Below are 23,210 nucleotides of genomic sequence, written 5' to 3'. Positions count from 1 at the left end.
GTAAAAGTAGGTCAGCTATTCTAAAATATCTATTTTATTTTGCTGGTAAAAGTCCGAACTCCACTGAGCAAGGCCATATTTCACCCCCTCACTTCCATTACCCTCTTGATACTTCTTTAACCTATAACCTTTTCAGTTCCGTTCAATACTAGTCTCTCTCTCTATCTCTTTTGAGCAATATATAACTATTTAAAATAAAAGGAAAAGCCTGCAAAGAGAAAACAGATGGATCCACTTTTTTTTGTTCTTATGTTTAGATACTCACTTGATTTCTTATGCTAGTTACGGTCCCAGTGTTAATGGAATGGATTTTGATAACTGATAAATAGACAACAATAAGGTTGTTTGAAGGAAATTTTTACTGGAAGACATTTAAGGGATGCCCCCATTCAGTGAATGTTCATTGACTAGCTGTTCCTGTCTATGGCAGGGTATAGTGAGGGTGGTGGCGAGAAGTGCTTCTTCCTTGCTCTGTCCTGTAGGCCACCCCTTTAATACTCCTTCCACCCCAGCCAGTACCTACCTATCAGGTAAAATACCTCCTGATCCCTGAACACCTAAAGCTTGTTCTGCCCCCCTCCTCCTTTCAACACAGTCATGAGGCCCTATGCCTGTTTTTCTTTTTTTGTTGGTCAAGTCTGGATAAGCCTGGGTCTACCAATTACTACCTGACTCAATTCAGAACTCCTATTTGCATACCTTATTCAATGATCTTTAACGCCCCTAGCGGTAATCCCGAGTGTGACTCAAGGTGGATTTTACTTGCTCAAAGTGGTAATCCCAAGTCACACTCGGGGTCGCTTTAAACTTAAAAAAAAAAAACAATTTACTTGCTCTGTCAGTGTGCCCCGCATCCTGCTGGTCTCCTCAGGTCCTAAGGTCTTGTCCTTCCTCTATGATCTTCAGCTGCAAACTGCAGAGATGTTCTCCATGGTTTCCCCGTGACGTCGGTGCATGGGTCAGTGCCAGCGGGAGAATCGGCGGGAAATTCAAATAATTTTGTATTGGATTCAATACAAAATAGTTGTATTGAGTCCAATACAAAAGAAATCTTTATATAATACATATAATTATATATATATATATATATATATATATATATTTATTATACATGCTACTGTACAGTTATATTACAATTTACTATTTTCTTTATTTATTTAACATTTTTTTTGTGTTTTTTTTTTAAAGTTTATTATTAAATGTATTAAATATTGGACAAATTTCGGTGAATTATGCCTAAGAATAAATTTCAATGCAAAAAAAAGGAACACTTTTTGCATGGAAATACGGAGAGAATTAGAACGCTAGAAGGGTTAATGTAATGGGAACTAATATAATAACCTGAAAAATTCAAAAAGAACTGCTAAAAAAATAGTAACTAATTTCACCTGTTTTGTCATGGTGAACAGATGAAGGCCAACACTTCTCCGGCTGCTCTACAACCAAAACTGTCCATGCTCTGTACTCTATTTTTCTTTTTGACCTGGTTATAGAGTTTAAAGACGTGGATAAGGTAAGTATGGTAGCACGGTACTGCAGGTGTCAAAGCTCACCTTTCCTCTAAGCATTTTTAAAAATGGATCATTATTTCTCATTATGTGTATAAGCACATTTACTGAATTGTGACCTGTTTGTGTTCATACTAATGCTTTTAGAGATACCTAACTAAGAAGAAGATTAACTACAATATAATTATGTTTATATTCCCCTAATTATTTTGCAGTACTATCAGTTACAGAATTTCTTCAGAATATTAGTCTGGCTGGTACAGCGACGAGCCGCAGTTATTCTGTAAATCATTATTAAAAACTATTAGCTGAACAAGTTAATGCAGTGTGAAATGTGTGGTGTGCACATTAGTGTGTGTTTGTATAGCGGACAAGTCCGTGTTTTTGTATCGTGCATGTATACTGTTGTGGAAAGAATAAAGGCAGTGACTTGTCTTAGCAGCAGCGGTGTGACCATGGGGTGTGTTGCAAGAAGCTGAGAGCTTGATGAATGGCAGTAGAAAGGCATTGTGCCCCGGAGGTATGGGGGTGCAGCATTTTGGGCTCACAGAACCATGAAATGCATCTAATGATTTCATTTTAGCAATAAAAATGTAGCGCTGTGCACTGTATCATACATTATATGAACTGGATCTGGATATTACTTCTTCCAGTATATCCTCAAGCCATGAACTCTAGCACAGAAATGAGAAAATTCTGTGCATTTAAATGGCCACATCAAAAGTACAAATGTTGCATGGTTACTGAGTAGAAACATGCCTGACTTCTCCAGGAGCTAGCATTGTGAGTGAATATTGTGTGAATTAGGAACTCTGAACCTCAAAGCTCATGGCCCACTACCTAACATTTCCAACCCTATCCATTCCTGGTCCTGGAGGAAATTATAACAATTTATACAGAGTTACTTAACTGGAGCAAAGAAAAATATCTATAACTTGTATTAGTTTACCGAAAATGTATTCATTAAAAAAAAAATTCCACAAAAATAATTACATGAGCTGCAAGAGCAGGAGTGTAATATCGGGAATGGTTTGGCATTCCTGTGGACCATTACATGACATGGTAATGACAATATACATGAAAATTGAAAACAGTTGGCCCCTGCGAAAAATTTACTTTTTTTTTGGATTTACATTTTTACTGATATAATTTAGATAATTTACTTTATTTGAATTAAATTTCAAAGTGAACAGCAACTTCTGAACTGTTTTTTTATTTTAGTTATGCCATAGTGCTTTGGAAATCTTCTGCTTTGTATTAAATGTTTACTTACAAAACAAAAAATGTATACATATTATAAAAAATACAGATCATATAAAACTATATAAAATTTGATATTATTTTAAAAAAAACAATCAATTTGATCTTTAACTGTTATAGTTGTTTTTTAATATCTATTATTAATATGCATTGATTTTCTCTAGATTTTCTGGTTTCCATTTTCAAGCCAAAAAAAAACCCTGCTGACAGATTTATTGGCTTCTGGGCAAATTGCTGTCTACATGACTGTGATGGGAGGCATTAGTGAGTCGTTCTATTTGCAAATCAAGTTGAGTTAGGTAAATCGTATGCTTTCCATCTTTTGCTGTACTTGTATATTTGTTGGAGCTGTATAGGATCACACAATTCATGACACTGGGCAGCCAGGGATCATGAAGAATGTGGTGTGCAATACAAATGAAAAATGAAAAAAAAATGATTTGCTCATGTTCATACATTTGATTGCAAGCTTCCTGGGACAGGAAATAATAGGGATTGCTTTCTCTGTAATGTTCTGTGTTGCCACTACATAAATAAAGAAATGATAGAATGAATAGTTAAATATAGTAGATGTGTATAGTAGAATAAATGTGTCTCATACTGAGTTAATAAGTTGCAATCTCCGAGAGCCACCATATTCTTCCCCTTTAACAGATTGCTGCGTTTATCTGCAGCCTTGGTGCTGAGTGCTCCCCGGCTTCTCCTTGCTATTCCATTTTGTATGTAATTAAATGGCAGCACGCTCCCTGCCAGAGCAACCGATTGAAGCTGAAGTTGCATCAGTTTGCTTTTAAGTTTTAAAACAGTTCAAGCAAGCTCATTTCTCAAGGCTGGATTAAAGGTCTCTGTGCACAAATTTGCTCAAAATAAGTGCTTTTGCTGAATTCCAGTTTGCCTCCAAGGTCTGTATAATTCCGAAATACAACCTGTTAAGGTTTTAGATTTTATTGTTAGTGTCTGTCTCTGCGGCACCCCCTGCTCTCTGAGATCACAGAAACCAATAAACACTCATATTTATAGATTGTTTCCTGGATTACTTCCTAATTTGTACAGAGTGTTCAGGTTATCCTTCTTGACTTTGTACATAACATTCTTGATTTTGTACATAACAAAGTGGTTGTGGGTCAGTCTTGTCGCTGTCTGATATCACAGTCTCTGGAGTATAAAAGGCCTTGGCCATAAATGTGTTGTGTCCAGGTTTCTGTGCACTCTGTGGCTACAGATCTATATATAAGTCTCATTCGTGTACACAAGTGCCATCACACCTCCAGCTATAAGGGGCGTGAGAAGCATACATGTTTCCTTTGTGCATTGTGTAGGATTTATTGGACATTAGGTGAATGTTCAGGCAAAGGTGATGCATGCAAGGGTTTTCTACTGCTCAAAAACTGCAACTTTAGACAAAAGTTACACAAAAGCTGATAGAACCACTCATGTAAATATCTCTGACATTTTCTCAGTGAGCGATGATTTTCTCAGAAGTTTCCAGCTCTAAAGAAATTTAAAAAACAATTTTGTTTATTTTGTATCAGGTAAATAGGACACATTTCAAATTAATATTTCACAGTTACAGTTTTAATCCAAGTTCAATACTAATTTCCTTTTCTACTCATACTGGGAATAATATTACTTGTTTTGTTAAAGTAAAAAACTGTTTTTACCAGCATAATAGAGCCTAATAGCTGACGCTGCTAAGTAAGTAGGAGATGAGTCAAGGGAGAGAGCGGGGAGATGACTCAGTGCCCCAGGCTACTTTCAGTGCTGCTCATGTGATCAAAAATCTTAGATAACTTAAAGCCCAAGTAAGTCACAGAAATAGGTATGGAGTCAGATTGTACAGAAAACATTAATTTCCCTTTATCCATACATCTAACATGTCAGCCTCCTATAACTACTGATATGGCAGAGCTGATGCAGAGAGAAGAAGGAGCAGAACAGTCTTTTGGTTTTGCTGCAGTGCCCATGTTCTAACAAGAGGCATTCTGATAGCTCACTCCCTGTCCTTTCCCCCCTTTGTCCCATCAGTCTGTATCTTCTCCTTCACTGAGTAAAATCAGTTCTGACAAGACTGTGTGGCATTTCTCAGGAAGGAATGGGAGATTGCCATATTTAGTTTCTGATTCTGTTTGTTGGCTGAATGTTATGCTGATTCTATAGTTAAAGCTGAACTTGAAAATGAAAAAGAAAAAAATTGCAACCTGACGGGGCCTGTACTACAAAATGGACAGGTGATGTTTCTTTTGCAATAAAATAAAGATACCTGCCTGATTGCAATTTTTTAAAATACACTCACCTGTCCCTTTTTCATCATGGGTACCCGTATCTTCTTCCTCTTCTCTTCGGAGATACCAAATCATCAGCCATCTTGATTGGCTGGGCCAGTTCAATCCTGACATTCCCTGGAGCTGCCAGGATACCTGGCATACCTGGGCATCCTATGCTGAGCTTTACATGCACAGTTCAATATTTGTTTATTAAAGATGATGGCAAACAGCTGGAAGAGTGGGCGGGTTGTGTCCAGAGGCCGCCCTGAGCCTGCAATGCATACGGGAGATGTGGTCCGCAGGTCTGGCCGGTGCGCCCCCCCAAGTGGGGTCCCTCTCCTGACCCCATTGGGGAGTGCACTGGCCAGAGCCATGGTCCACCTGTCAGACAACTGTGGCCCACTAATGGGCCATGGACCTGGGATTAGGAACCCCTGCCTTAGAGTCTTGGTCTGCTTTGAAGCTCATCGGTCTACAGCTTGCTTGACAACCCGAGCCTTGACACTCAAAAACTGACAATATAAATCAAGGTATTGCTAGGAATATCCCTGAATTACAGATTACTAATGTGGGGTGTTGAAGCTGAATTTGTGCATATCAGTTTACTTTGTTTTTTTTTTTTTTAAAAAAGGAAAACAAAAAGAAAAACAAACTCCTAACTATTACTTTCTTTCCCTCCTTTTCTCCTCTCCCTCCTCTTACTGGTTCCCATTGATGCGGTTAATTTATTAGCTTTACAGAAACTGTCTCGCTGGTATTACTTAACATAATTCTTTCTTATTAAGCGAGGAGAGTACATTTGTTAGCTCTGCCCAGACGATGGTGTTTTGCCTTTTACATCATCAGCCGTGAAATTCACTTCTTGATCCTCCGCTCAATGCTTGCCCTCATATCTCTGACCCCCAAGGCATGATGCAGAGAGAGGAAGCCAGCAGTGAATGATACCCTGCTAGAAAGATAGCTGGAGCTGCACAGAGACTGCAAGAAATAGAGGAGCATATAAACCACAGTGCACTAACAGTGATCAGCGGAAAGACTGAAAAAAGACATGAGGATAAACTATACATTTGTATTGCCTGAGGACTTTAAGGAGTTTATTACATAATAGGAAAACACCCAGAAAGAAATCTTTGAAATGTAATTCTTCAGCTAAGGGAATCTTCAATAATAAGGATTCTACTCTAAAGTTCAATCAATATCACCGGGATTTTTTATGTTTTTTCTTTTCTTCCATGATTTTTCCACTTGTCTGTAAAACACCTATTATATTTTTCTAATTTAAAGTATCATTAAAGTAAAAAAATCAATTCTGTGTTACATCTTAATGATATATTCTTTCTACCTGCTGTTCTAAAAAGTATGGGACTGATTTATTAAAGCTCTTCAAGGCTGGAGAGGATATGCTTTCATCAGTGAAGCTGAGTGATACAGCAAACCTGGAATAGATTTCTTCTAAGTCATTTTCTATTTGCCAACAAATGTTTAGAATCCTGGATAAGATCCATTCCGGGGTTGCTGGATCACCCAGATTCAATGATCAACGTGTATCCTCTCAAGCCTTCGAGAGCTTAAAAAAAATCAGGCCCGGTGTGTTCAGTTGGTTCCCATAAATACCTCATATCCTTTTTAGAATCTTTTTAGAATGACTTCATTTGTTTTCTCCCCATTGTGCTGTAGACTACAAGTGTAAACACCTAACACCACTGGAACGTCATGGGATATGTAGATTTCTTATAGACAGAAAGCTGACTTTGCAGCCATTCTGCTGCCCGTCAGTGTTCATCCAGAAACCAACATCCTCTATGCAGATGAATACTTTTTCAAAGTAAAAACACATAATAAATATATATATTTGTTAATGCTGTTATGCTCTAATGTGAAGTCTGTGCCTTTAGATCTCCTCTTCTGACAAGACTACACCAGAAAAAAGACATACCGGTATCATACAGTCTGTCCGCTGTCCATGGTGCTGAAACAGATACCGTGTTTCCCCGAAAATAAGACACTGTCTTATATTTTTTTGGGCTTCCAAAAACACACTAGGTCTTATTTTCGGGGTAGGTCTTACTTTCGGGGAAACACGGTAGTAATGATCAAATACAAAATGAGAATTTAGTTATATGGATTCATTTTTATTTGCAATAGCCTAGATTTATATATTTGTGATAACACCGAGCTCTCTTTATCTCCCAAAGAGATCAAACTAAACCAATACTGTAATGTCAAACCACTAGTAGAAGAATTCAATCAATGTAATAGTACCAAGATGTAATACACTACTGTGGGAAGTTTAATTTTCATCAATCATGGTTACTGCTAATTAGTGAATTTTAATTCAAGTCACACTGCAAAGGTATATCTAATATAAGGATTAGAAACTAACATTAACAAACTAGGAATAATTAAAATAATTTAGCATTCTGCCATTGCTTGCAAAACTTTACAAGTTTTCAGATATTATACAAAACAATTTGTATCTGTTGCCTTAATTACTAATGAAAATCTTTGTTTTATTTCTTAAACCCATACAGACATTAGAATGAGCAATCACAGTACACACAACTACTTTTTGGTTATCTGTAAGGGCGGCATTCTTCCCAATGGTCAACAATGTAACAGACGTTCTTCTTATTATTCATCACACTAATATTCTGTAAGCTTGGGGTATAGTAATTATAGAACGGGTTCCCTGAAGTTTTTAATAGGGTTCCCCCATGGTAACAAGTTTGAGAAGCAATGATCTAGTTGAAAATAGATAAGTGAAAAGACTGTGAAGAGTGATAAGTGAAAAGCTGAAACAGATGAACACAAATACAGGATGTTGGTGAATTTTAGGTTGTATATATATTCTATGATTTGTGTTAGAAATAGACTTTAAATTCTGCATATACCATTTCACAAGGTTTATGGCTTCAAATCTGGCAATAAATTGACAGGATTATAATATACAGCAAAACAATTATATACAGGTTGTATTGAGAACATTTGCAGTGCTTAACAAATGTTTAAATAATGAAAAGTCCCGATAAGGTACAACTGTCCACACACCATGTGGTTACCTGTCATAGTATTGTCAAACAATTTGGCTTTAATAGGATATAACCCAACCTTTCTGTTGCTGGCCTGTTTTCACCTATCCTTGAGTGAGTTTTACCTGCTGCAACTTTTTTGGCACCTTCATTATGTCCTTTATTTTGGCTTTGATGCTTGGTTTCTAGAGTGCAAAAACTTTTTTGCTCATCATTAGTCATTGTATTTACCTAAGTGGCTTGACTTCTTTCTTTACCTCTCAGGCTGTCTCAATCTATTGGTAATCACCCCACTGCCCTTTGCTGGCTAGCATGCATGTAAATAAAATCCTATAGTTCATTGATGGGCATAATATGCATCAGTGTAACATAAATAAATATATAAAGGTCACCTGAAACATTTCTGTTTACAGTATATTTCATGTGGGTCTTATTGGAGTCCTAGAACATGAATCATTTTTCCTAGACAGTTAACATTTTAGAGTTATATAATTAGAATATGTGCTGTATTTCTATATTGGCCAAAAACTAGAGACATCATCCCAAATCTATATACAACCTATTCCTCTATAGCATATGGATTACAATAAAAGGGTTTTAAATATTAAATAAAGGTTGTTGACTTAAAGCATACCTAAACTCATAACTTTCACTTTACATAAATTTACGTTTTGTTTTTTTTTGTTAGGTTCAACACCATTTTTAAAAAAAAAACAAAAGGGTGCAGCATTGCCCCTTAACTCTCGGCCACCTAGTCGGTTAAGAATGAATGGGAGCGCAAAGCCTCCCGGGATACCACGCATCCCGGGAGGCTCTTGGGCGCTTCTTCTGCGCATGCCTGAGCATATCGGTTGTGCGCAGAAGGAGCCTTTTTGCTCAAAGAGAAAATAGGTATGTAATAAAAATAAACTTTTGTTCAAAAGTTCTGAATTAGTATTGAAGGAGGTGGAAAGAACAGAATACAAACAGAATAAACTTCATCTTTAGTAAATAAATCATAATTTTTTGAATTTGCAACTGTATATTATAAAACGCTTAACATTTTCACATTTTCTAAAACCAATATTGAAGACAACTTTTTTGGGCAACATTCTTATCACTTTAATTGCTAATTACATTTAAAAACATCTTGGGCTAAGAAAATGTTGGCAATGTTTCTTACACAATTTTAACAGATTTCTGTTTGGCAGAGCTAAACATTATCTAATTGACTCAGGTTGATAATAGCATCCCAAGAATTTATTTCTTTAGGGGCTTCTTCATTAAACTGGAATAAAAAAGGTGATAGTGTGGCTCAAGGCAACCAATAAGATTCTAATTTTATAATCTGCTTTAGGGATTGCACATCAGCTTTTTTGTTATGTGGTAAACACTCAGCCAGCGAATCTTATAATGTTAGTCAACATTGTCAGTATTTTTTATCATAATACATCCAGTCCCAGGATGTCTTGTAAAGCCTTATCAGATTTAGACCTTTGACTTGCATTGGGTCTGGGCTAAAAGTCTATGGGGTCTATTTATATAAATCTGACACTTACTGAAATAATCTCTGGCGTAGAATCTTCCAGGTCAGTGTGTTTTATTGGCAGTGATTCTCCACCAGCGAAAGTCAGATTCGGTGCTTTACACATAGACTCCTTTGTGTTAATAATATTGTATATCTAATAATTATACCGTATTTCACTACTACATGTTCTGTAACCAGAGTGAATGAGATGCGGTGTTGATAAATTAGCTTTGTCTTTTAAATTTGCATTGTGTTTCTCAAAATTTAATACGTTTGAACCTTAAAAAATGATATAGTTTGCCCAAGGGCAAACCCAGCATAAATGGTATCCAAAACGGAGACAGCGAGTGTTAGAGTGATAGCCCAGGCTGTGATTGGGATAAGAAATATCACTAAGGAAAGTGAGAGTGACAACATAACAGACAGAGACTCTTGGGAGACAGAGGTGTGAAAAAATACAGACAAAACAAATTAACCTGCAAAAGCCAAGTCGATGAGACTATTCTTCAAGGGCTGATAATCACGCTAATAGCCCAACAGAAACAGTCATCAAAGAGAACCAAAAACAAAAATCTTCGGAAAAACAAACAGGATGTAATTTAGGAAGCAGTGACAAGACAGGTGTTGAATCACCAATGTGAAGCTACTTTGATGATTAATAAACAGCGCGCTGCCATTTCTCTATGTATGAGACTAGCGAATCTTGAGCCATTGTATTTCATACAATATTACATTTTTAAGAGGCAAAGCGTAAGATGCATTAATCCATGTTAACCGGATAGTAATCATTATTGTTCTGGCTGCATGTATTAAATTAAAGGTTTAATCAAATTGACTACCATGAGTTAATGCACTTTTCCATCTTTGTTGCTCTGTATATTTATTAAATAGGCCAGCGTTTGTTCTAAGAGTGTCTGTGATGTAGACAAATTGCCATGCAAAATGCAATACTCGTTTTCTGTTGTGTAAGAAGATAAAGGCTTTGCTGCATCTCATCCTTGTTTCATTATTCCTAAAACAAAATGAAATAGAATGCTTTTACATAAAGAATGTTTCTCTTGCTTGGTTACAGGGCCAGCAGCAAAACTGACACTCAGAGAAAAGTAGTTTTGGGGAAAGTTTTAGATTTTGTTGGTCAGAACCTAAATTGTAAAAATGTAAGGAAGGCACTTTCTTTTTGTTTTCCAATTTCCAACTTTTATTTACAATACAGTCTCCCAGCAGGGTTTTAGATTTAAAAAAACTTGGACTGCATTATATCCTTTTTGGCGCTGTACATTGCAGTAATATTTTCTACCACTAGATGTTCTCAGTCTGAAGTACCCCCACCCTAGCAGACGAGGGCATACCAGAGTCATGGAACACAGTGCCCTGCACTTACAGGGTAGTAACGCAAAGTTCAACAACTACACGGAAAATAAATGAAAGGACAGGGATGCTGTGTGTGACATGACTGTCCTACAGACATCTGTCAAGGGCAAATATAATAATTGTGCATATTTTACAGTAGCAGTCTTCTGGCGAGGGGCATTAGGGGGAGTTGGGAAAACACTGGCCTTTTTTTGGGACTCCTCATAATAATACCTCAATTTGCTTTTTTAACATGTATAAAGGAAAAGTTCTGACTATCATCAAAATTTTGAGGTGCGCTATAACTACTAAGCTGGTCACACCTTTCTCTTCCACAATCTAACACAATGGTGCTACCATTTTACCAAGCTGTTTGGATGCAGGGGGTAGGCTCTGTCTGGCTACAAATAGTATGAATCTTGTGGTATGGAGGTGTTTTTTAATCTGATTTAGGCACAAAATATTTCTCACCAATTATATCACACATTGTGTAAGTTTTGTGCAGAATATGATCTTTTAAATTGCTTTTACACAATGTATCAGCAGCAAATTTCTCCATCAGGGAAGGCCAAAAGGTTTTGTGGCTCTGCTTAGTATAATTAAAAAAACTAACCAAACAACCAAATAAAGCCTAACCTTTATTGTAATAATCTTTGGACATCGAAGGCCTACAGTTAGGTCCATAAATATTTGGACAGAGACAACTTTTTGGTAATTGTGGTTCTCTACATTACCACAAATAATTTTAAATGAAACAACTCAGATGCAGTTGAACTGCAGACTTTCAGCTTTAATTCAGTGGGTTGAACAAAAAGATTGCATAAACATGTAAGGAACCTTTTTTTAACACAATCACTTCATTTCAGGGGCTCAGAAACAATTGGACAATTGACTTAAAGGCTATTTCATTGGCTGGTGTGGGTAATTCCTTTGTTATGTCATTAACAATTAAGCAGATAAAAGGCCTGGAGTTGATTTTGGGGGGGGGGGCATTGGTCAGAGCTGTGGACCACCAATGGTATCCATGCTCTCGCGGCCCAGCTGTCAGACGGCCACAGACCGGGGGCCCACCCTAAACTGTCCCTGACTGGTCTCATATTTGTGTCTGCAAAGTTCTAGGAGACTAAAGCTCTGTAGAAAAGCCAGCTAATTGACACAATAATTAGTGGTATTCTAGCCACAACTGTAACTGACCACCAATGTAAAAGGCACTGATCCTCAATAACTTGTTTTTCACAGATGTTACCTGAGATCTGAACATACTTTCAAGGGTTCAAAAAGGTTGAGAAAAGTTCATCTAGAACCTCTAGCTGTGTACCACAACATGATCACCAAGGTCATCTTCCTCAGCTTTTTAGGCCCATGTACACAGGCTTTTGCTTACGTTAGAACCAGTCAATGGAAATGCAAAAGCTGCTTGATACATCTTAAAAGATCCTCTCACAAAGACCATGTATGGAAACTTCCGGGTCCCCTGAAATAAAAAATATTCACTCCTTTCCGTCTCTCCTAAACAACATGGTGACCCCCCACCCCTTCAGATTTTCTCTTTTCTCCTACGTTTGTCAGTATGTTCCCAGTAGATATGTATGCAGCAAACAATAACTGTCTCCCAGAGTTATCCCTCCCTTTCTCAGTGTTTTAAAAAACACTTTTATTATAAAAGAAATAAAGTATGTGTTTTATATCTGCCCTGAATTGAGCCTTAAAGGTCTTATTTTGTGTCCTATAACATTTTTATTGCCTGGGAAAAGTAATTTCTCCATCAGCATTGCTGCTTACAAAACTCAAGGCCGCTATTACTATTAGACTAACTATTGTCCATTCCTGGAATTAATAATAATAATTCAAAGTTTCTCTGGAACGGTAAATAAAATACAGTTTTCTCAGGCTGATTTGATTGTACGCACAGTTCTAAAATGTGATATCAACAATTATGTTGGAGTATATTTATCTCAGGTGTTTCAGAATTCTATCCAATATGGAGCTTATCAGCTTTATTGGCCCCGCACATGGCTGTATTTTAGTATTTTCTCCTCAGCTCCATCTTTAACAAAAGTTAATTTCTTTAAACTGGCATTAACACACTTAGAAAAGAATACAATATCACAAGCTAGATTTGTGTGTTCACTGAGAGCCTTACAGGAGCCTCTGATTGTTTAGGCTGGAAGTGTTGAATTTTCTACGAGAACCTCTATTATTGATATGGTACCGCGCTGAGAAATGATAAGTGCGGCATACATCTCCAGGCTTTCTTCTTGATTTCTTATTCTGTAGAAAAATAGGCAGTTTGAGAGAAAAAGGAAATCTTTCTCTTACACAAGGCACAGAAACACAGAACGGTGTTTGAAGGTCTGACAGAAATATTTAAAGCACACCTGTCACCTACACAATTTGGCCCGATTATGTGAAAAAATTCAGGGTTTTTATTACTTTATTTGTTTTGCCTGCTGAGCTATATAGCTGCTTCAGCCAAGTAGATGGAAAGAAATGCCATAGGCTTTATTTAACTTAACAGATGGTGTGCAAAAACAGTCCAAGTCTATGTCACTATTCACCATTAAAGAAGTCAGAGCAGAAAAATATTATTCTTTGCATGATGGAGAGAGGGTAAACTCATCAGCAGCAGTCCTGGCTCCTGTAAACACCTAGGAAAAATGTGAGTGGGCACAGTGCAATTCTTCTAAATGGCAATTTCCGGCCAGCAATAACCCCTATTAAGACCTAAGACCAGCAATAACCTGCATTAGGTGTAGGGGCCAGTGATAACCCCTCCTAAATGTCAGGTCCAGCAATAACGCCTAGTAAGTGTAAGTGTCAGCAATAACCCCCCAATATCTCATGGCCCAAAAAAACCCAGTAAATGTCAGAGCCAGCAAAAACGCATAATTAGTGTTAGGGACAGAAAAAACCTCCATTATGTGTCAGGGCCAGCAATACTCCCATTAAATGTAAGGACCAGCAATACCACCCCTTATATCCTATGGTAGGAAATAACATGCAATAAGTGTTAGGGCCAGCAATAACCCCCAATAATTTGAAGGCAGAGTCTCTGTTTCTTAAGCTCGGGAAAAACTAGCTTGAAAAAGACGCATCTCACTTTGACACTTTTTACGGTAAAAACAGCCTAAACATAAGGTAGGGAAACACAGCGAAAGGAGAACAGGGAGCATAGCACACTTGGCTCATGCTGTGCTTCATTAACACAGCCATGTTTCTAAGCCAACTCATCTTTGAGGAGACAAAAGCATCACAAACTCAATACATGGGCTGAGTTCCCTAAGGTCCTCCAGAATGTACAAAAAATCCAGGTTATGGAAGAAAATGTAATGCTGTTTTTGTCTATAGGACGATTACTAACAGCTCTTGGCATCATTCTTCTATGACATTCACGAATTCTAGTACCTCAGCTATGTATGGGAATATCTCCACCAACAATATTGATCTTCTTTACACATTTATTACTCAATGCCCTGACCAGGTCTAAATTCTTCTACAAAACTCTTCCACAGTTTTGTACTTTAAAAGATCTTCCTAGTTGCCAAGCCACATCCAGACCACACTTTAATAGCTACTGGAAACCTATTAAAAAAGAAAGGGGAATTTGTTCATTGGCACCCCAACACTGCCTGTTATTAAGGCATATATCCAGCCAAAACATTAGTCCTGGATAGAGTATGGAAGAGTTAGAACTAATGCCAGGTTTATATTGTCTTTCTTCCCACTGAGTAGATTCATCCTCTCTATTTGCCATGGTATGAGTTAAAAAAGAAATCAAATTTTACTCTATATGATTTCTTTAATGATTTTATTGGGATGCTGTGTACCTTCTTTGGGTAATACCAGTTTAAAAATGGGTCTTAACTAAACTTTATGAAAATAAATATATATGGGTATATGGTATGCGTTATCCCTGAGGCAGAGAATAGGGAAAATATAACAGTTGCCATAGGAAGACGGAGAAGAGGGGAGATCTTCCAATTATGGAGAACTTTTCTGAAGACAACTTTACATAAATTTTGTCCTGGAACTCCCAGCTAAGCCATTGCATATAAGCTACTTTCAGCAATAGCTAGATGTCAAGATCATCAATGTATGATACATAAAAGAATGGGAGGGATTTATAGTTATCCTCTCCCCAGACTTTCAGGTTGACTTTTTTTATTGCTGAAAACTGTAGAAATTTCCAGCTCATTTAGCAAGGACCTATTATGAGGGAAATAATAACACTCTTATTTTCTAACACTCCCTTGTACTCTAAAAGATGAGCAGGTTTGTGGGAGGAAGAGATAATAAGAGAGAATTCGGATGAAATGTTGATAAACACAAGCGAACAAGAGAAAATGATTAGGGAAGATGCAGTGGATTTGGAAGAAAGGTCAGAGCGGATGATAAATACATTTATTAATTACTGTGCTGGTACAGGAGGAAAGTGTTGTAGAGAGTGTTCATCAGCGGAATGGATTTCAAAATTTGCTGAGGTGAATCATTCATTAATGTAATACGTGTACTGCAGATCCCTTATGTAGCATGGCATTGCTTAGCCTTGTGCTGTCAGTGGAATAGTAAACACAATTTAAGGTGGTCTTGGCTTCCAGGCCTTTTGTGAATTTCCCCTGTGGCCAGACAGTACTTACATTAAGGGGGGAGTATGGACGTTTTCCATAGTTCTTAGATATATATGTCAATATGATCAGCATGTAAGTAATATCACTGAGTGCTCAAACTTATATATGACCTCACTAAAATCTTATACAAGCTTTAACCTTTAGGCAGATATTAAAGACACAAATGATGAAGACGTATATTTTTAATACAGGTGGTGTGGGTATCTACATTGAATTCAGTATCACTGTCTTTCATTCCTGTACTACAGAAAGAACTAAGACTGGGAGAAGAAGAAGCACAGTGAGCTAGAGAGTTGTGTTGTAGTGAGAAGAGAGACAGAAATTAAAATTGTGCTGCTGAGTTGTTATTGGCTGCATAGAGAAAATAAAGTATCATAATCTGCTAGACAGGGTTGTGCTATGTCCTGAAACTTAATGGAGAAGTAAATCATTGTATGCATTTTATCTGTATATTTAGCTGTTTGCCTGGAGTTCAGCTTTCACATGTTAATATGATTTTAGTTTTTTACTCTTTTGGAATTTGCAACTTTATCAAAGATCAAATAATATTTGGGATCCCGCCACAGAGGTCCTTGCCACATGATCAGACCCTTCAATTCTTCTGTTCTGAAAAGTACATATTTGTTTTTGCAACATATACACTGGTGTGTCCTGGCTTTATATATCGCTAATCACAATCTTTTCTGATTATCTCCAGCAACGCAAGAATAAAAGAGCAAAGGGGAGGATAAGCAGGAGGCACCCCACTGCCTCTACCATAGGAAATGGCAACAATTGCCCCCAGTTGGGTGGTGGATTATTTAAGGAAGTCCGGGACTTCTGTACACACTAGATTTTCACACAAAATGATCAATCATTCTTTATAGGTGGCTATTATCCAGCGTTTGTACATCTTAAAAGGAAGTTCATCTAATGTATGAAAGGTAGCTAATCGGAAATTCAAAAGGGGGGCTCATCTAAGGGTCGATTTTTACTTTTTTTGTTATAAAGAAATGACCATTTTGTGCAGATTATACTGCAAGTATGTCATCCCATGCCAACAAGTGAATGTGGGTGGCAGTAGGGTGCTCTGGGCAATATTCTGCACTAAGAAAAGAAAAAAAATGGGATTTATAAAAAAAATAATTGTTTATGCCACACAAAGCTTCAGTAAAGTAAAGTCCATTAAGATTTTACATCTACCTAAATCCCAACATGTAGTGGGATTCCTATGTAAGGGCATCCAGTTTTTTTCAATGGGCAACACAGTTACGCAGAGTTTACATTCAGAGCTTTTGAATATTATGAATGTAGTGGTGGAAGATCCCATCGAAGGTTTATATCTTTTCAAGGGGTTTAACTTTGCCCCGAATAACCAAGGTGACAGATTCTCTTTAAGTGGTTTTCTCCTCACCAACCAAGCTGAACAAGCGCCATAAAACATAGATAGACCTTCAACAGTTCCCCAACAACTGAGATGTAGTTTTACACAGAAATATGAAATAAAATATAACATTTTCCAGCAAAATGTAAGGTCAGAGCAAGTGAATTGTTCCGCTTCAAGGACATTTCTCCTAGTTGAGAAAATAGAAATAGCACAGTAAACAACATAAGAAGAAAGTGTTTGGCCACTGTGGTTGATCTTGGCTGTCCTTCACTGTGGTCAGGACATTCAGTGCTCATCTCAGTAGACTCTCGGGCCCCTTGTACCCACATAGATAAAGACAAGAACCTGAGCAATCTTATGCTGGCATTTTTCCAACCGTCTACATTGATCCCTTCAGTTTTTTTACGAGTTGTAGCTACTGGAAATAGATTTTTCTCTTTCGTCTTGATTGGGGTCAGATCTAGATGAACTTTCCTTTCATCCTTCGGGCTCAGAAAGTGAAAGTAAAAGAAACGCTCATTTTATTTGTAAGAAATGTGCCCTTAAAAAAGGTCGGAAATAGCTTTGCTGCAGAACTGGAAACCATCTTGGGTCAAATGTCAGCTATTACTAGAACTTATATTTGGGTTAACAAAAGAAATATCTGAACTATGAAATCTTGCTACAGGAAACTTAAAAAAATGTATTTTCCCATTACTTGTTATACTTTGAAGATTAAGTGGGTACATTATTAGTGCAGTGTATGCAGACATTTTACCAATCTCTATTTATCTTGGGAATTGAAGAAGATATAAGAATGTTGTGCCAACTGTTAGTTATTATTATGAAAAATATTTATTTGTAAGAAAACTAACTTCTTGTTCAAAATATCACTAACTTATTCTTTTATCTTTTGTTTTAGGCTTAATTACTGCAGTAAGAAATGGAATTAACAACAAGGTAACTGGAAGCTGGAATACAAAACAAGACCCAACTCCCACTACAGTTGTAGCAGATCTAGAAGGTGAGGTACCTTTTATCACAACCGCACCTACTATGACATTACTGAATCACCACCCTTTACTGGAGGGAATTCTTCATGAAAGTATCATGAAAAAGGACTTCCGGCACCAACCACCCTACTTAACCAGGACCAAACAACCAAAGGACAATAGTAGGTTGAATGATAAATTATCTGAACAGGAAGCAAGAATTAACCTGGCTCATCCAGACAATGCTCCAATGTTCCATGCAGATTTTTCTACACCCACAATGCCACTAACACCATCTACAATGATAATGGACACCACATCTGTCGTTACTGAAAATCAAAAGAATTTTGGTGAAGCAATGGGAACTGTGTCATTGGAACCAGTGGTAGATTCATTGCCAACCTCCGATGCTCATTATATACTTCAGACTGATAAGAGTAAAGTTGATTATGGTCCACAGCAAGATATAAGCCATATAGAGTTGTCATCTGTCACTCACACTAGTTCTTCATTTGCTATTAAGGACAGAGTTTCTTCTGCTACTCCTGGAATAAGTAAAAGCACTAACAGAACTCCAACACATGCAAGTATTCTGGATACAAAAAAGATTTCTTCCCACATGTCACCATCTCCGGTAACAGCATTTGAAGAGGAAGAGGAAACCACAACAAGTACCATTATTACTACAACTGTGACCACAACTGTTCCAGTACCAGGTGACTATAATATTTTGCACATTAGCTGCATCCATTACAAACATGTGTAGTGTGGGCATGTATAGCCAATTTTTTTTTGTTTCAGTCGTGCATTTTCTGCCCCAGAAACACAACAGAAAGTGGGAAGAAATGCCTATATAGTTTGTGGAGTTACCCTTCTGGTCAAAAACAAGTGTGTTAATCAGAAGATTTACCTTCAGCAAATGTTCTGTTAATGATGCTCCTATCCTGAGCATAAAAAAGGGAAATGATTCAAATCTATTCCTACTCTATCTTAAATTAAAAAAAAGAAGTTTTGGGTATATTCAAACAAGGGTATTAGATTTTAGCTTACAGGCTTCGAAATAATATATGTACTACAGTCACACAAAAGCATGGCTTTCCAAAGTCTGAAAGCTGCCTAACTTGGGAGAATTTTACATGCATTCTTACAAGCTGCCAAAAAGGATAAGTGCAGTCATATGTGTACAAAGCTTACTGCTTATACACCATGTTTTAATCCAGAGAAGGGAGCGCGCACACAGCATGCTTCAATCCCTTTATTGTGAGTGCAAACAACACTGTTTTTAAAAGCATCCAGTGTACGGCCATTTCGCTTAGCCCCCAAATCTCTCCCAAGGCATATGGAAAACACTCACAATTTGCTTTAGTCATATTATTGTGGCTACACACAGCAAGGCATTTAAAAGTATCTAGCCTGCCACCTTATTGAGTTGACACCCACTCTTTCTTAGGGCGTCTGGTTCAGCGCTTAGATGGACAATTTTAAAAGCTTTGCTCTGTTTATGTTCACAGTAAAGTGATTGAAGCAAGCTGCAAGGGTCCTGTATTTCCTTTCTTTAGGATTTGAAAAGAATATATATAATCTTGATTGTATGGCCAGAAAAGTATGCACAAATTTTTTGGCCCTGAACATTGAGCTTTAGAAAAAAAACTTCCTTATTATATTTTAAGGAATACTTACAACATAAAACAATGCCAAATGTTTTAGAATAAAAGAAATGAGTTCCAAGTACCAAAGAGCAATAAAGCTGCACCTATTACAGCCTCCCTTGGGTGTTGCTGTGTTAGCCCAGGAGCAGCTTACTCCTGTACTGTGCACCTCTTCAGCTCCAGCAAGTAGGTTTTATGTCATATACATTCCTATATATTTTTCTGCCTTCTGGATTGTCCTGCTTATATCTTTTCCTCTTCAACCTACTCTGTTTGCACCTTACTGTAGGGCCATGACTGCTGGGTGCCCTGGATCAGGCATGAAATTACTACAGCCTACAGTCAAGGTGTTAATTACATGTGTCCATGGGATCATATCTACAAAGGCAGAAACTCAGAGATCCTATGCTATGTGCTTTTTAGCCACTAGTATTGCATAGAAAATGTATTAGTTGATTCTTGTTTGGTAGTATAGTCTTGCGCTGCGTACACACTTGCAAACATTATCGCTGGAAAGATCGTTCACTATCTATTGTGTGTACGGTTGTTCAGTGATCATGGACAGTTCTGCAATACACTTTCTTCTTTACATGTCACTTCCTGCATTGTTCAAATGATCATATCTAGCCTGTGTACATTATTGGTGGATTATATTTGAATGATTGTATTGTTACAACATGTACAGAATTGTGCACAATACGATCGTTCAAAATAATCGTGCATATGCTTTAGTCGTTCGTTTTCCAATGATAATTATTGCAAGTGTGTACCTGGTACCTGTACCTTAAGAAGCAAGTATGTAGCCTGGTTTTCAATGTAGGGTAAACTTTGCTCCAGGTGCTAGGGAAGGGAATGAGACTCTAGTAAAATATGGGAGGAAAGCAAAAAGAGGATAAATAGAAGAGGTAGGAACAACAGAAAATGACATCAGCTTTGTTCATTGTGACACTCTATACCATCTACAACCTTAGATGTGGTGGTGCCCTAGGTCTTTCAGAGTCGTAAAATGGCCCCAAATATGATCACCTGTTCTTGTTCCCTACCTGTTTGATAAGGAGTCAGAGTTTTATTTATACAACGTATGCATGAACATTATTACATGTAACTTGGCACCTGTTTATCTCTTTTACAGAACCTTGTAGTAAAAACTTTACTGCTACCGAAGGTGTTCTCTTATCTCCTGTGCATAGAAATTATCAGTACAACACTGGATTGGATTGCAGTTACACAATCTATGTATATTCCGGATATGGAGTTGAAATTAAAGTAAGTACACGATTGTAAAGTCACATAGTAAAGTAAATTTAACCTACTTAGGTAAAATATTTATATTAGTAACAGCAAATATGTTTTAAATCTATTTTATGTTTTTTTATACTTCCAGGTTATGGAATGTTGTCTAGTGTAATAAATATAGTCATATATCATGTTTCTTTAGGACACCACTTCAGCTGCCTAAACAAGTGCATACATTTGAGTACATAGGGATAGCATGATACTTAAGTTGCCTGGAACATCACAACTAAATTACCACTAAATTGACAAAAGGAATGGAGGAGCTCAGCTATGAGGAGAGCTCAGCTATTAGGAGAGATGTTGAACAGGGGATAACCACTCTGTATAAATATATAAATGGTCCATATAGGGAATTCTTTTCCCAATTATTCACTTTAAGGTTGTTGCAAAGGACAAGGGGCACTCTTTGCGTCTGGAGGAAAAGAAGTTTAATCTCCGGATAATAAATGTATTCTTCACTGTAAGGTCTGTGAAAATGTGAAATCGGCTCCCTCAGGAAGTAGTTTTAGAAAGTTCTATAGATTGCTGTAGGAAAAATCTGGATGCTTCTCTAAAAGCAAAGAATGAAACCGGGTATTATAGTTTTTAAATAAAAATAACTTATTATATAGGATAATACTAGGCTGGTTTGTGTATGTTTTTTCCCCTAGTGATTGATCTTGATGATTTTATGTAACATATGAAACCACCAGCCTGCATTCTTTACATGTTCAAGGTTTTTCTAAGCTTTCATACGTATTGAAACAATGACCAATTCCTTAGATGTGAAGAATCTGTCATAAATTGTGTGTACAGTGGTAAAAAAAATATATATTTAGGTTACTATTATATAACCAGTAGAGAGATATTGGCTTTGGTAGCACAGTGCCTGGACTGCAGATAATAGTTCAAAAGGTGCTTTAAAACTCATGTCTGAGACTCTTTCTAAACTTTGGTGTCCAGAGAGCTTTAAAGGGATTTTCTTTTTTAATAATAAATTATTTATAGCAACTTGAATCCCTCGTTGCTTTTATTATCACCCAGAGGATTCATTGGTGAGATATGCCAACCACAATTCCCCAGTCCTTTAAAAGCCTAATGATAAAGTCCTTCTTTCCAGCGACTCCTCGCAATCCAGAATAAAAATGGCCATATCCAGTAGATGCAGAAACAAAATTGTAGGTAAATTGATAGATGGTTAGATAGATGGTTAGATAGATGGTTAGATAGATAGATAGATAGATAGATAGATAGATAGATAGATAGATAGATAGATAGATAGATAGATTTATATAAGAAAGGGTTAGTAATTTCTGGAAAGGTTTAAGAAAAAGTTTTATATTGGAACTGAACATTAAATGCACTGAGCATTAAATAGGACTTTGTGTGAATAAAGGAAGACTGTAATTAAAGTCTTATGTTGGCACCGCTGACATTCTGTCACTTCAATAATACAGTGGGCTGTATCACCATGTGACAGGATTTGGTAGTCACTCTAACAATCCATCCCACCTTCTTACAGCTGGTGTTCATAGCCTGCCGATTAATTAGAGCTTGGCAATTGCAAAACAAGAAAGCAAGCAGGTTCCACGCAGACATGCACAGGCTGTATAGCATGCAATTAGAGGCAGTTACCTGAAGCTCTAAATTACTGTGCATGGTAGAGCAGGAACTAAAATCTTTTTAAAAATGTATATTATTAACATTATGAATGTTTATGAATAGCAGTATTAGCATTTATAAAGGCATTTACAATATGTGCAACAATGTGGATATCTCTGCATATTGTGTCATATGTGATATTAAAAACTTCTAAGATTTGTTAGAAATTGTAATGAATAAACCTTAGCAAACTTTAATCCATACATACATTTGTACATTTGAACCATACAAAGTTTTCAGAAGATTATAAAACCTTATATATAGTATATATAATATTGCATTTTTGGTATCCAAATATATTACCTTACCATAAGTGATGGTTTATTACCTTGGCAGAGTTATATTTACCATAATGAAGTTTGTAGGTCAATGCATAGGGTAGCAGAGGATTATGCAAAAAGAAAATGCCTAACGATGTGCAAATGGTAAATGGTAATCCCAAGATTTAATGTGAACTGAGCATTAGATATGTTGTTTATGTTAGGGTTACAGTCACCTTTGAAAAAGCATGGAAAAAGAAGCTTTGACCAAACTCCAGGCTTTTGTTAAATAAATCATTCAGTGGGATTCAGTACACTGCTACAGTTATGTTTTTTTGACATGGAAAAAGGAATTTTACAAATACTTACCTCGTCCACCATCCCCTGGCAGATGCCACTCCCCTCTGCTGTTTGACGCTTCCGAATATGAACGAGCCCTCACCTTCCTCCCATACATTTCTTACTACATCATGTGTAAGTG

General features: G+C 37.0%; 1 protein-coding gene across 1 annotated transcript in view; it reads left to right on the top strand.

Annotated features, from left to right (window-relative positions):
* SEZ6 (seizure related 6 homolog) overlaps nucleotides 1–23,210 on the top strand; it is a 373,229-nt gene that overhangs the window by 187,797 nt on the left and 162,222 nt on the right. The window contains exons 2-3 of the mRNA XM_072417567.1: nucleotides 17,814–18,599; nucleotides 20,665–20,798. Of these exons, the coding sequence (XP_072273668.1) occupies nucleotides 17,814–18,599; nucleotides 20,665–20,798 (920 nt within the window). The remainder of the gene's footprint in view (nucleotides 1–17,813; nucleotides 18,600–20,664; nucleotides 20,799–23,210) is intronic.

The sequence above is a fragment of the Pyxicephalus adspersus genome, chromosome 1 (assembly GCF_032062135.1).
Source record: "Pyxicephalus adspersus chromosome 1, UCB_Pads_2.0, whole genome shotgun sequence".
Classification (NCBI taxonomy): domain Eukaryota; kingdom Metazoa; phylum Chordata; class Amphibia; order Anura; family Pyxicephalidae; genus Pyxicephalus; species Pyxicephalus adspersus.
This window is presented reverse-complemented; position numbering and strand designations above follow the sequence as displayed.